At 47.7% G+C, this 14,657-nt stretch overlaps 2 protein-coding genes across 3 annotated transcripts in view; one reads left to right on the forward strand and one right to left on the reverse strand.

The window, feature by feature from the left end:
- WDR76 (WD repeat domain 76) overlaps nt 1-14,657 on the forward strand; it is a 101,413-nt gene that overhangs the window by 72,659 nt on the left and 14,097 nt on the right. The gene's annotated exons all lie outside the window — the stretch shown is intronic.
- Nucleotides 1-14,657, reverse strand: part of FRMD5 (FERM domain containing 5) — a 37,161-nt gene that overhangs the window by 9,863 nt on the left and 12,641 nt on the right. Inside the window, exons 4-8 of the mRNA XM_023527825.1 lie at nt 13,259-13,346; nt 5,526-5,614; nt 2,619-2,682; nt 1,929-2,020; nt 68-75 (exon numbers count right to left, since the gene is read on the reverse strand). Of these exons, the coding sequence (XP_023383593.1) occupies nt 68-75; nt 1,929-2,020; nt 2,619-2,682; nt 5,526-5,614; nt 13,259-13,346 (341 nt within the window). The remainder of the gene's footprint in view (nt 1-67; nt 76-1,928; nt 2,021-2,618; nt 2,683-5,525; nt 5,615-13,258; nt 13,347-14,657) is intronic.

Raw genomic sequence — 14,657 nt, forward strand, 5'->3', positions numbered from 1 at the left:
TAAAAGTTTCTTCATTTATTTGAACTTGGAACCATCCTCCCTTCCCCAGAATGCCCATTAACATCACTTTCAAGCCTATAGATAGCTGATGTGGAGACTCTGGAAGGCCACGGACACTGTAAAATATCCTCTTAGGTGACTTCCCTGGTCCCACTTAGAAAAGGAAGCTTAGGCAAAGCTGCCCATAGTGAAGTCTCCCAAGACCTGACTCAGCCCACAACACACCCTGGATGCCCTTAACCTTAGTGCAAAAGCCAGCCAGGAACCAATCTAGGTCTGAAGCCTTTGCCATGAGACAACGGTGAATATTGAGGGAGCTATGGCCATAATCCATGAACAGAGAGTTCCCATTCCCACCTATCTCAGGGATCTGTGAGGCTCAGCCTACTTGCTCTCCTGCCCGAGCACATTCTTGAGTCTGACACTGGGCCAAGGGAACGGCCAGGGATCTGCACATGTGAGATGCTCAGAGGCCAAAGTGGCTACTGCTAGAGACTTGATTTGACCCAGGATCTGACCCATGCTAGAGGCTTTTAACACTTAATTAGAACATTAAGTAGTTAATGGACAAACAGTGAAGAACAACCTTGGTTTCCCCTAGCTAGGTGTGGAGATCTATTAATGAAAGTACTGAGAAGCTGAGTCTGGTCACAGGTTCAGAAGCAAATTCTATTCCCATGATACAGAAAAATAAAGGCCTTCAGAAATGGTACTGAAATGTTTTCTTATCTTTCCTTGGATAGCCAGGGACTGAACCAGAGGGAAATTTGACCATGTGGAAAGTCTTTTCCGAGTATGTTCTCCTTTATGAGATGACCACTCAGGTTAGAATTCAGTTCATCCATTCAGTTCATCCCTTATTCTGTATCAAATGCATAGAAATTATTAAGCAGTTCAGAGGGCCTGCTCAAGAGACAGCCTCTGGGGCCATGGCCCTACAAACAGGGCCTGCATCCCATAGCAGAGTCTGTTCACTGGGGAGGAAGATAGTCCCTCCCTCGCCCCCTCAGCAATTCCGCTCTCTCCAGGATCCTTCAGGTTACTGCAGGGAAAATTATGGCCAATCGGGGGCAGAATATACCACACATTCTTGTCTTATGTTGTCCTGATTAAGATACAGCTTATTAAAGCATAAATTTTTGCATTCTATTTTTAAAACAAAACCAAGGGTTTTAGTGAAACATACTTTATCTGGTATAACCCCAGTTTCTTGATGGGCTATTTCTTTGTTCCCTAATCCCTTTGTGACCACTTTTTTTAAGTACAGAAAACTGAACACAAAAGCCTCATATAGTTTATAAAGTCCTTTGGTAAGCGAAGTTGTCATCTTTGGCGCAAAGTTGGCTTCTCAGTATCAGACAAATCCTTGCCCCACTCCAGCTACCCCATCCCAGGCTCTTGGGCACTTGGCCTGTCACTGGCAACACCCCTGGCAGTGACACTCCAAGAAGGGCTGGAATCAACTCCAGCTTAACACCAGGCCACCCACTGGGGAGCGGGCCCCAGAATCTAAGGCTCGGGGAACTGCTCTGGGCTGCACCTGTTGCTTTATGGAGCTCTTGTATTCTGGGTCTCCCAGGGCTCTGAATGCCTCCATGGAGCCAGTATGATTCAAGTCGGGCACCTGTGGGCATTTTCTGGTCCAAGGCTTGTCCTGAAAAGACCCAGAACTGCTTTGCCACTAGGAGTTGTCCGAGGACATCATAAGGCAGACCCCTTGGGAAACTGCTGAAACGCATTCCCAGACCTCAGCTCTGTCACTCGAAAAGATACAGACCAACACCCCAAAAAGGGTCTGAACTTTATAAGGAAGCACAGCCTTATCATCTCACATCTCCTTTCTCAAAGTTTCCTGCCCATCATTCCTCTAAAAGTAGCTTTTATGACTTCGGCTCTGATGACAGTCCCCATGCTGTGTGTCCACTCACTTGTAGAAGGCTTGGTTCTCGATTCCACATTTCCAGAGGTGCTTGCAGGCTTCTGGAGTTGGAGCAAAATATGTGAGAATAATTTTCTTTTCCTACAAAAAATCCCACATAGAAACAGCTGAGTGTGGATTGAGATGTAAGCCAGGACACTGACCCCTAAGCTGTCTGAGAGCTCCCATGACTCTCTGGGAGAGGCTGCAGATGGGGAAGGGGCTATCTGGCAGCTGGCTAGTTGGAAGAGAAGGCCTGCAGGTCCCACTGGGGCAGAGCTCAGTTCTCTGCATTAGTTCACATCTGGCAGGTTCAATCAGAGTAAGTCTCAGCTGGCACAAATTGAACCAAGAGAACCTTCACCTGAGAAAGAGGCACTCATATCTGAAATGCTCTTTTTTTTCTTTTTTAAAATACTTATTATCTTCTTGGTATTTTTACATGGAAGCAAAAGAATCTTACTGTGACTGCATTTCCTAGAGGTATGGAACCTCTGGGTGTCATCGGCATTCCTTAGAAAGTCCTGTGCTCCAGGGTCTGGCCACTTCTCCATCCCTCACCTCTGGGTCTTGGCTTTGGTTTTAGCTTAGCATGCAGGTTGCTTAGCTCTACCTAGTTGGGCCACTGTGGTTTAGCCCTGGCCATCAGGAACCACCCCAGCGCCCCAGCCTCCCTGAAAAGAAGGAAGCCAGTACTCACCTCTTTCTGACTTACGTATAAATAAAAAGTCTTTCCTTCAAATTTCAGCTTGGTCACCTCATTCCTAGAAGCACAAAGAAAATACCAGTCACCTCGCTGTAGTCTGCTTGTTCACAACTAAGTCTCGTAGATGCACAGCCCACCCCAACTGGAAGGGGCTCCAGGCACAGACACAGTTTTAGCCAAAATTGGAACTGAAACAAGACAGCAGCGCAGTGGCCTTAGAGAACAGTTGAAACGGTTCAATCTACAGTTTTCTGGTCAATCACACTATAATAATAGGGTGATAGGAAAATTTCGGGCTCATCAATAGTGGCTGTCAATGGGGAACATTGGCATGGGACGTGAGTCTAGGTAGAGTGGTCCTAGGCCATTTCAGGATTTGCTTCATAACAGAGGTGCATTATCTGGATGGGACCATCAAACGTAAGATGCCACAGGTAGGTGATGAAGCCAAAGTTCAAGATACAGCAAATAATGAAAAACAATGCAACCAGGTTCTGAGGGAGTTGAGTCTTTCAGGTGACTGTGCCACTGGATGGAAAATGCAGTTTAATGTAGACAAATGTCAGACGGTCTCAGGGAGAGGTGTGGGGCAACATACCAAAGAGAGAGAACAGATTACATGGAACAGTCATGCAGCGTACTGACCAGGAAAGGGACTTAGGGGTTTTTGTAGAAAAATCCTTGAAGCCACCAGCTCAGTGAATGGCTGCAGTAAAAGAGGCAAACAGGATACTGGGGTACGTCACCCGTGGGACAGACACAAATCAGAAGTGACATGGTTACTATACATGGCACGGCTTAGACCTCACCTCCACAAACTACTCGCAGCCTTGGTTACATTTACAAAATGGAAAGATGACCAGGGTCTTAGGTGGGTGTCCCTGAGAGCCAGAGAATGAGGCCTCAGCATCGGTTCCGCCTCGCTTCCCTTCCATTTGCCTGACACAGCTGCCCTCTGGAGCCTGAAGGCTCTCCCACCTCACTGCGGGCACAGTCCTTATTATTCTACCCAACTGGGATCCCCAAGGAAGTCTGACCATGCACCTCTGCCTCCACTTGGCTTCTTCCTCTTTGCAATTTTTGAGATTTCCTCAATATCCTAGGAAGTAGCAGAAAGGTAGTGAGAACCATGTACTGAGTTTACTACTGGACAAAAATCAGGGGACAGAGGAAGGTCACTTGTTCCCTGGAAATCATGGCTGGTTCAGGATGAGTTCACAACTCTGACCACCGGTTCTGCGCTAATACAAGCCACAGCGTATTCCTTCCCTGTTTGATTCCCTCCCAATCAACTTCGTACACACAGAATACAGTAAATATCGATTGGTTAATATACAAACAAGCACACAGATCACCTAGGCTTCGACAAGTAGGACAGGAAAGAAATAGTTTTCTATTAGAAGTGAGACGGGGTTTGTATCTATTAAAGTTGAGACCCATTGAAGAGCAGATTTCCTGAAGAAGCGGATGTGAGAGAATGAAACGGGCCTGGGAGAGCCGACTGAGCGTCAGGGCTTCTGGAGGGGCAGGGATTCTTCAGGACTGCAGGTCCCTGTGACAGGTGTGTCCTACATGTTTCTAGCCAAACGTCCCCTACCAGGGACCTCGTGAGGCAGCTATCCTGGTCAGGATCTGGGCACTCTTAAGGAACGTCAGACAACCCAGCTGTATCCAGGGGGCAAGTGCCCGTCACTGGGAGAGTGGGGGCCTGATCCTGCTGATTGTCTTTTTTGGAGAAGTATTTTGTTGGACAGGAGATCCCATACCCTCACCATTTTCACCCAGAGCACAGTGAGTGGGCCAACTTGAGAGTGCCTAGCCAACAGGTGTGCTGGGGCAGCAGGCTGCCTTGTGAAGTAGCTGTTTTCCTGCGGAATAGCAGCTGGCTGGGCATATCTGGGGAACAGTTTCACTAGCACTCTGATTGATCATCATATGGCCAATCTCCACAAGAGATTGGGGAGCTCAGCAGGGGAGTCGAAGAGGACATGAATAGATGCTTTGCCACACACCCCCGCAGAAAGCTCACCAGGAAGCAGCTCTGTCCTCAGATTCCTATTAGCTCTTCTGGAGAAGGCAAAGGAACCAAGACAGGAGCAGGCTTCCCCGGCTGAGCTCTGCTGGGCCAAGGAAAGCCACTTGTCCAAGCCTATGAGAGGAGTTGGCCAGTTTCTGTACCAAGAAGGTACCAAGAAGGTACAGAAATCACACGGGCTTAGTAGAACATACAACATGTTCTGAGGAGGCTGAAGCATGTTTGGTCTCCAGGAGAGTCGATGTCCATCAACAAACCAGAGTGTGTACTGCATCACCTCCCAGAGCCATGCAGCAGAACAGACCCCAAACAGATGGCGCAGAGAAGTTCAGAGTAGCTTCAGCTGAGGCAGTGCCTCTTGCCTCTAGAAATGGGAGTGGGAGAGGGGAAGAAGGGAAAGTGGGGATGTGACTCCTGGAGGCTGAGAACACCAAAACTCTAAAGAGGGATAAGAGAGGCAGCATCTGTGCTCTTGCAGGCAGTGCCTACAGTGGGGACTGGCCCAAGGAGGGTGTTTGCCCCAGGGTTCATTGTGAGCCCCTCCTTTGTTGGAGAGTGGGTAAGGGAGTAAGCATCCATACAGATGCTAGGGCCCTCAGCGGGGGGCAGTCCCAAGGTCTCGGTTCTCATGGGAACTTGGCTCTAGCCCCAGGCCTCTCATCCTACCCAGAAATCAACCCTCTTTCTCTGGAGAGGCTGTTGGCTCTCAGGAACACCCCTCTGGAAGAATAGGATCCCTAGGAAGAGACCACTACCTTCATCAGTTAGCACTACAGATGCCTGATCACAGACAGAGGACATGAGAACCACAGCCCTTCCTAGTTGGTGAGGTGTAAAATGCCTGTTTCGGAAATGAAGACACTTACCATTTTATGAAGTGGACCCTCTTGTTTCCTTGTAGAACAACAAACCCAAAAGGCGTGAAGGCCAGAAATGCAGCATTTCCTGATACATCCTGCAACACAGAAAGACCTCTCATCTGGGTGATGCAGTCATAGAGGTGAAATGGTGAGGGACACAGTTGTTCATTAGTGAAACGGGGTTAATACTTGGCAGTAGGTCACGGGAGAGCATGGCATTTGCTACTTACCTTCGTTGAGACCTAATGCCCTTATCTCTAAGTCGTAGATTATAATGGTACCAATCTTAGAAGGCTGTTGTGAACATCCAAAGAGAATGGCAAACCCTCACACATTTCTGGTGGGATTGTAAAATGGTACTGCACTTTGGAAGCAGTTTGGAATTCTTCAAATTGTTAAACATAGAGCCACCATATGACCCAGCAAGTAGACTCTTGTGTCCCCAGAAAATTGAAAACATGTTCACACAGAAACTTGTACATAAATGTTTATAGCAGGATTATTCATAACAGCCAAAAAGTGGAAACAATCCAAATGTCTATCAACTGTTAAATGAATAAAATGCGATACATCCATATAATGGAATATTATTCAGCAGTAAAAGGGAATGAAGTACTGATACATGCAACTACATAGAGAAGAAGCTTGAAAACATGCCATGTAAAAGAAGCCAGTTACAAAAGATCGCTTGTTGTGTGATTCCATTTATATGAAACGTACTGAACAAGCAAGTCCATAGACAAAAAGATTACCGGTTGCCAGGAACTGTGGGGAAGGGGAGATGGGGAGTGGTGGCTAATAGGTACAAGGTTTCTTTTTGGAAGTGATAAAATGTTCTATAATTAGATGGTGGGGACAGTTTCATAACTGTGCGTATACTAAAAACCACTGAATTATGTACTTTAAAAGGATGGGTTTTAGGATATATGAACTAAACCTCAAAAAAGCTGAGAGGGAGGGAGGGGGAGAGGAAGGGAGGGAGAGAGAAAAATGAATATGAATAGATATGGCAGTTATCATGATGGGCCCAACACACTGGGCTCCTTCAGGAAAGCGTGGCTGAAGATAAGCAACTGGCCAAGTGGAACAGCCATCACCAGCCCTAGAGGCCTCCTGGTCACCTGTCACATCAACTTGTAAACACCATGCTGGAAGTTCAGCTGAGCAGAGGGGAGAGGGTACAGCAGAAGCTGTAGAGCATGGTTCCCTTACATGGGAAAATGAGCTCCATGAGGACCGGATTTTTCTAGTTTGGGACAGGGCACACAAAGCTGATTGATGGATTATGCTCTCTCAGAGGAACTTCTTTTGTGATAGGGGCCCCAGGTAAGAATCTGCTCTGTCAGGGTGTGCGTGTTCAGGTGGCCAGAAAATTATGGCAGGATGCTGGCCAAATGTGCGTGCAGGACAGCTATCTGTTCCATAGCTTAGGTGGTGCCATGGAGTTAGGGCCAGGCACCTGGCATGAGGCGTGCAGGTGGGGCCATTGCTGTCAGGATCTCCTCGTCTCTTCCACCTTCAGGATTTACCTCCCTGGAACAGATCTTCAGCCTGTTCAGTCCTAAGAACAGTGGGGCCTCTGTAGGGCTTCATGAGCCTTGCCTCAAGAAAAAATTCAGTTTTATCCTAAAACTGTCTTAAGAGTTAGGGTAACAGGTATGAGCATCTGGGTCTAGGGAATAAACTAAGTACGTGTTTAGCAAACATTTCCAATTAATGTATTTTATTATTTTCCTTTTCTCAGTGTCTGTTGTGACCCTGACACTTGGCTGCAAACACAATGTCATTCAATCCATGGGCACAGCAAAAAGTTGTTTAAAAATAACCTGAATGGAGATACTGTGAAGCCACGGGGCTAAATTTCCTCCCGCTTGTCATCAGTGCTTGGTGGTGGTGGTTAATACCTGAGCACCAGCACTGCACACAAGCACGGTCCCTGCCAACGGGCACCAGTGCTAATCTGGCAGGTTGGCAAAGATGTGGGTCAGGGCAGGCTGGCCCTTAGGGTGGAGAATGCCCGGGAGAGGTGGGTGGCCTTCCACTCACTGTGTAGTCAGGACCCAAGGAAGTCCTGGACCTGTAGGCTCCCAAAGACAGACTTGAGGGTGCAGACTTTCCCTTATTTGTACTCAACAGGCCCACAGGAAGTGTTCAAGTGGGTGGGTAGGGAAGGGCCTCTCTCGCTTCTTGCACCACTGACCCCTGCAGGCAAGAAGAGTACCTGCACCACACCCACCACTGCCTATGTGACCTGGGCCACAGCCCTTCATTTCTCCGTGTTTCAGACTCCCCGTTGTAAAATTAGTATTGATAACATTATCTGCCTCTTAGGTTGTGCTTAGTAGGTACCCAGTACATGCTAGTGCTTATGTCGTTGTTAATATTATTATGGCTGCTACTAATTATCTCAGTTTGTTGAACTGAATTCAAAGTCCAAAAAAAAAAAAAAAACACTAACGTTCTCCTATTTTTCCTGATGTTGACAGAATTAAATGTTAGTTAGGAAGTGAATGTGTGGGAAGTTGGGATTGAAAGGGAGAAGTCACTCACTCATTGTTAGGGGACTATGGAAAAGGGGGATTTGGGTGATATACTTGGGAACTGGGGTGAAAGTAAAGTGGGCATAAAGGGAAGGAGGCGGGGCTGTAACAGAGATCTGTGGGGGTCACTCCCGTGGCTCTGCCCAGAGCAAAGGGAAGAGAAGGTCCTCCCATGAGCTGGGTGGTGCTGGCCAGGTTACCTGGGTGGCACTGTCTGCACCATCCAGATACCTCCAAGTGAAGGCAGCTGTTGGAGTTAGAGGGGAACAGCTTCTGACCAGAACGGCTGATTTGGAACAGGGAGCGAACTGGGAATAAGCCCCAATTAGATGCACCATCATTCCAATAAGTAATACTAGCATCTTGAGGCATCCTAATCCAGTCTCTTGAAGCTGCTCCCAGTTGCAGATGAAGGCTGTTGCAAGGCCCCAGCACCTGGATATCCACAGGGACTGAGGGCAGCTGGAATGTTTGCCGCTTGTGTCTGGCACGTGAGGAGCGGGATTTGGCACTACAGTGAGAAACCTCACATCTGTACCAGCACGAAAACACAAACAGGCAGGCATGCTGACACCTTCTCTGGAACTTGCCCAGTTTCTTCTATCTAACATGTCATTCTCATTGTGAGTCTGCCCTTGGGATTTGTGTGTGAAAGAACAAGTTATGTGACAAAAAGAGAAGGAAACGAGGACGAGAAGTGACACGGACGATAGTAACCCGTCCCCTTCCCATCCTGATGAAATCAGTACCCACAGGACCGAGCCACTGATGGACCTAGGAGGTGGAATAAAAACTCAGGTCTTGACAGCTGCAGGCGGATATCACCAGCTCCACTCTACATCAGCCACCAGTCAAAAGAGTTGTTCAGTTTTACAGTTTGAAGTAAAAAGTTTGTTTTCAATTTTTCATCCTTGTAGAAAGAGCTTCTGTCTTGGTTTAGGACCCCAGCTCTGTTCTTTATTTGCTCTGTGATTTACTTAACTTCTCTGTACCTCCATTTCCTCATTTGTAAAATAAAGACGATGAGACAGACTTCAAAAATTCTACTTCTATCTGATGGCCTAAATAACTTGTTGCCAGGACATGGCCAATGGTGTTTTTCTTGGAGAGAGGACAGATTTGCACCGAGTCATTCCTGTGGAACCCACCATCGAACTTGACCTGCATCAATTCAGTATCATCAAAGGTTCACCCTAAGATGATCACTCTGCCCAGAAAAGGATTTTTGGAAATCACAGCACTGACTTGGTTCTTGGAAGTAGGGATACCTTTGCCCAGTCCCCACAGATTCCACCTCCAGATACAATGAAGTGGGCTTCTGTCTTCTGCCGCCCCACAGGACATCCTAGGTATGACAGTAAAGACCACAACATTCTTGGTTGTTACACCTCTCAGAGTCATTCAGTCCTCTCTCTAGAGCATGACAAACTAATTCAGTCTGCCCAGTGTCCTTGCCTGGGTTGATGAAGCCTTATTATTCCTAAAACCATAGGGAAGAAGAATCTGCATGCTCTTCCAGGCACTTATGCCCATTCCTGAAAGAGCTCGTAGCTGGGAACTTTTACATTAAGTCAGTCATGAAAATTGCCCAGTTTCAATATACTTAAACATGGCCACGAGAAACTAGGGTGGAAATGAGGAGGAGGCAGCACCCAGTAAGAGGCTTGGCGTCACACCCTGACAGCTCAGAAATGGAAATCTTGGCAGAAACTTGCCACCTCGGTGGCTTTACTCAACTTCTTCATTTCAGCAGTGAACCTGATGCTCTCCCCACAGTGCAGCCAAGAGGGGCCCACCTGAGGATGAGGGCGAATCATCACTGATCCTTCTTCTGTTTCTCCGAGGTCAGGGGAGGGTGGTTTATATAGAGAGGAGACTAGGTGGCTAGATCATTATGACAGTAATGATCTTATTTTAAGGGCAGAGGAATGATACTGAAATCAGTTTTCTCCTGGTCAGTATAGAACAGACATAAAGTCACTTGGTGAACTTACATTAAATTTTTATATGATGATTTCAGTAGTCTCGTTAAGTCTTTGTCCTCCATTCGAACTGGCAGTAAGTCTTGCTTTGTTCCTAAATAAATTCCATTTCTCCAGAAGGAAGAAGACTATGAATGATGAATGAAAGAGCACAACATTGAGACTCAGACAACTCTGGATTCAAGTCCCAGTACTGTCTGTACCAGTGACTCTGGACTTGTCAGTTAGTCCCTCAGAGGCTCAGTGTTCTTATCTTTAAAAGAGGCCAAGAATATCTTCTTGGCAGTGTTGTCGAAAAGATGAAATGAGATAGTTAATGCATGTGACTGGCACGTGTAGGTTCTCAGTAAATGGCACCTTTATGACTCATAACAAAGCTGGCTGTCTGTGACGGGTCCGACCACTCCACAAACCTCAACAGGGTAGGAGGCCACAGTCTGGGCCTGCAGGAGACCCAGGGAAAATAACCAGTCCCTCCCGGGGCACCCTAGAAGGAACAGGATGGTGGCTTCTGAGGCTAGAGAGGTGTCAGGGCTGGGGAACAGGTACAACGCTGGGTTGCCAGTGGTTTGCTCCACTATCCTCATCCAGCAGCTGTAGGCTTGGTCTGCTGGGGCTCCTGCCAGGAGTTGGGGGCCAAGGAGAGAGGCAGAGAGCTCAGGACAGCTTGTGCAAGTTCAGAGTTTGGGTAGTATTGTAAGCCAGCTAGCTATTGGAGCCCTCGGCCTGTCCCACCCAGAGTTGGTAGGTCCCAGGGCCAGGCAAGGACACTGGGCAGAAAGAAATGATCAGTGTGGACAGAAAGAACGGCAGCTTCTTAATCAGTCCAGGAGAACAGAGCCCGGCCAAAGCGTTGTTCTGCTCTCATTTAATTATCAAAACGATTCCTCTTCTTCTGTCGTCCCTAGGGCTGCCTGCCCTAGATTCCCTGGGCCCAGTAATTGCCTCTCTGTTAATAGAAATCATCAGTATTTATTACACCGAGTGCTCCAGCTTATTTCAGCTCTCCTTGTAGCGACATTAGGGCAAGTGCTTGGTAGCGTATCACTAAAGTGACTCTACTTAAAGACAAGAGTAAAGGCTCCCAAACTGTTCTTGCTCAAGAAGGCTGAAGAAATCTTGAGCCAGAGCCCAATGAGATGAGCTGAAGGGCTGTTTGCGGGGCCCGCAGAAGTATAGGGCCCAGGAACAAGGGGCTGGAAGCCCAGTACTATGACCTTCCCCCATCCTCCCTAGAGGAAGTCCCCTGAGGGCTTCTGTTCCTTATAAATATGCAGTGGGAGGCAATGTCAGTTCAAATTCTTGCTCTACCACTCAGGGCCTTGTAAACTGTGGCTTCCTGGAACTTTCATCTTCTTATCTATAAACCAGGAAGAAGAATATCCACCTCCCAGCGCTGGCATGAGGATTAAATGAGAAAATAATGCAAAAGGACTGCAGTGGGCTTGCCATGGAAGGCCTGCCACAAATGCCTCTTCCCCTCTTTCTTCAGCCTCTGTGTCCAATGACAGACATACTCATCAAAGACGGGGCTGAGCCAGGAGCCCCACAGTCGCGGGGTGAATGTAGATTTGGGCTGGATACCAGGCTGGCTGCCACTGTAGCTCCCAGGTGACCCCATCCACCTCCACTTAGCTGCCCACCCACCCCGTGCTGTCAGTGACAGCCCTGCTGTATGACCCATCTCTGAAGAGGCGGGCACACTGTGTGGCCTCAAGAAGACTGGGTAGGTTTGGAGTCAGAAGCAGACGTGCCCGGCACCTTCTGATGACCATATCTTTAGGCAGCTCTATCCTTTAAGGTCCTGAAGTGACTCAGCAGTTCAGGGAGCATAGTTGTTGAGTTCCTACTGTGTGATTTCACACAGATGAGGATGGTGAGGCTCAGAGAAGCCTCCACAGGCCCCAGTAAGTACGAGGCCAGTACTGGAGCTGAGGCCCGCTGACTCCAAAGCTCTCTTCAGTCCTATGCAGGCCTTCTGCTGACAGTATCTGAGCAATTTATGAAGGGTAAACTACATCAGTTATGCAGAGGGCATTATTTAGGAAGCTTTGCTAATTAATTTGTAAATATCCATATGCTGATTTTTTGGTTAAAAACTGGTGTGAATGTGTTTTCTGACAGTGCCAGCCCCCTCAAAAAAAAAAAAAAAAAAAAACAACAACCCCACAAGGGTTATCTGGCAGTAGTCTGCACTGGTAGATAGGGAATTGTGGGGGTGGGGAAGGTGATCAGCATTTCTGAGTGCCAGCGTGTCCTTAGAGTTCACATTTGAAGTTTCAGACCCAAATCCTATGCAAGAACAATTCACCATCACCTCACCAAGAAGCCAAGAGAAACGACTCCACCCCACATCACTGGGTTCCTTGGTTTCTAATTTACACTTTTAATTTTTGTTGGAAACTTACAGCATACACTCACCTATCAGGAAGGAAAGGTCAACGTCCTCCTGCTGCCCTTGGATACCGTCTCCCTCAGATCAGTTTGAGAATCAGTTTTACTGGCAGTACCGGGATCTCTCCAGTAGTAGAGAGAAAAACTGAGGCAGAGACTAGGTGCATCAAAGCAACCGAGATACGGAGATGAAATCAAGGGATATGGCCACAGAGAGACAGGAAAAGGCCACGGGTTTCACTGCTCTCTGCAGTGATTGTGGCTGCTTGAGCTCATCTCCAAAATGCCAGACACATGTGAGTAATTACAGAGGGTTTTTTTCTGGGCAGAGCCTCCCTGGCTGGTTCCCGTCTCACTCTCACAGGCACATAATGGAATTAAATGTGACTCCACTGCAGTTCCGCGCAGTGACTTACGCTGCTGTAGTCAATAAAACCCATTCTTGGAGAGAAACTAGATTACGGGTCAGGGAAGAGTGGGCAGTCGTGAGCCGCCGCTGATCATTCCCTGTGGGGGGCCCTCCACATTCCTCCTGTCTTCACTTCCACCAAATTACCCATGGCTGCCAAAGTGGGGCCCCAGTTTCAGATTTGTTATTTAGATTGACTTTGCCTCAGACCCTCCGACATTGATTTGGCAGCACAAAATTATGCAGTGTGGAATCCAGAGTTTTCAAAATGAGACACTTTCTCTGGCATCTGTCACTTAAAGAGCTAATCATCCAGCTATTGGAGGGGCAAAGGGCGCAGGCCCGTGGTCCCTCCTTGCCTGCTGTCCTCTAAGAAGGCTAGGTCAGCGTAGCCTCCCATCGTGTGGGCCTTACCTTACACGGATGGGGGTCCACTCCATATGTCTCCAATGTCTGTGCTTTTCTTAAAAAATTCAGCTCTGATGTTGCTGGTGTTTGACCACTGGAATAAAGAAAACAAAATGGTTTCAGGGTTTCCTGTTCCCAGAGCTTCCCTTGCGGTAAATTATGAAGTGCTCAGGGTGAGTCTCACACTCCAATTTTTCCACAGAGTGCGCTCCCTGCTCTGTTCTAGGACCAACTTGAGATTCCTGTCTGGGGTCAAAAACTCAGATGTCTTCAGGGTGGGGCAGGCTACATAATGAATGACATGGGCCAAGTGTAATAGTAGGGAGTGGTGGGGACTATGGCAATTTGAGAAGCGCTACCCCAATGAATGAGGGCAGTTGCTCCCCAGCTCCAATATTGTACCTTTGTGGAAATATAGGGCCCAGCATTGCTAGATGAGATTTTTAATGAGAAGTCAGAGATACTTATTTTTATGTGGTATTTTATGATTTTAAATACTATGGGGGCAAACGAAACACATCTGTAGGCTGGCTACAGGCCATGGGTTTCTCATATGTGATCTGATCTAGACGAAATACAAAGAGGAGGCTCGTATATCTTGCTGGTGCTGCCTAACCCTCTTCCTTTACAAAGAGGGAACATGGGAATGGAGAGTGACGAGACACAGCAGGAGACAGTGCTGAGCTCTCCGGACTCCACTATAGCTTTGTGTGTCCACAGGGTGATGACTATGAAAAAGGAAGAAGCAGCAAAAGGAAGAAACCAGTCCTGGTGCCAAACCATCTGAAGGGGCCTTTAGCATTATTCCCCTCCTGGCTGCCTCTTTAGCAGGTGTGTTGATGAGCTCAACATAGACCAGGGGCAATATTGCCGTAGGGTTCTCTCAGGGCCCAGGGGCTTGGTGAAACAGACATACTTCTGCAGATGTGGGGTTGGTTTCAGAGTGAGGAGGGTTGGGCAGTTTGTGAAGTCAACAACTCTGATGGCTGGTGGGCAGGACCGAAAGCTGCTCACTTCTTGTTCATCCTTTGCCTCAAAGAATCTAGCAGGACAGGAAGATAAGCCACCCAAGTTGAGGAGCAGGCTGGATCCCCTCTAATGTTCCTCTGGAGAGGCACCAATCAATCAACATCTTATGTGCCAGCCTCTGTGCTGCCTGCTATAAAGTATACAAAGAAATTTAGTGCACGGTCTGGGCCCTCAAGGAACTCATTAGAGTTGGAGAAAGGAAATACAGACACGTTTTTACATTACGAAGATGAGGCTGACCCTGTGTAAGTAGGCATTACTTTGACTACAGACTTCTACATCTACCATTGTGCTGAGACACAGAGAAGGTGTTTGGAAAGTGCTTGTGCAGGAGGCCAAGGGCAGGGCACCAGAGGCAGCTAAGCTACCTCTTCTG

The sequence above is a fragment of the Pteropus vampyrus genome, unplaced genomic scaffold, assembly GCF_000151845.1.
Source record: "Pteropus vampyrus isolate Shadow unplaced genomic scaffold, Pvam_2.0 Scaffold19, whole genome shotgun sequence".
NCBI lineage: Eukaryota > Metazoa > Chordata > Mammalia > Chiroptera > Pteropodidae > Pteropus > Pteropus vampyrus.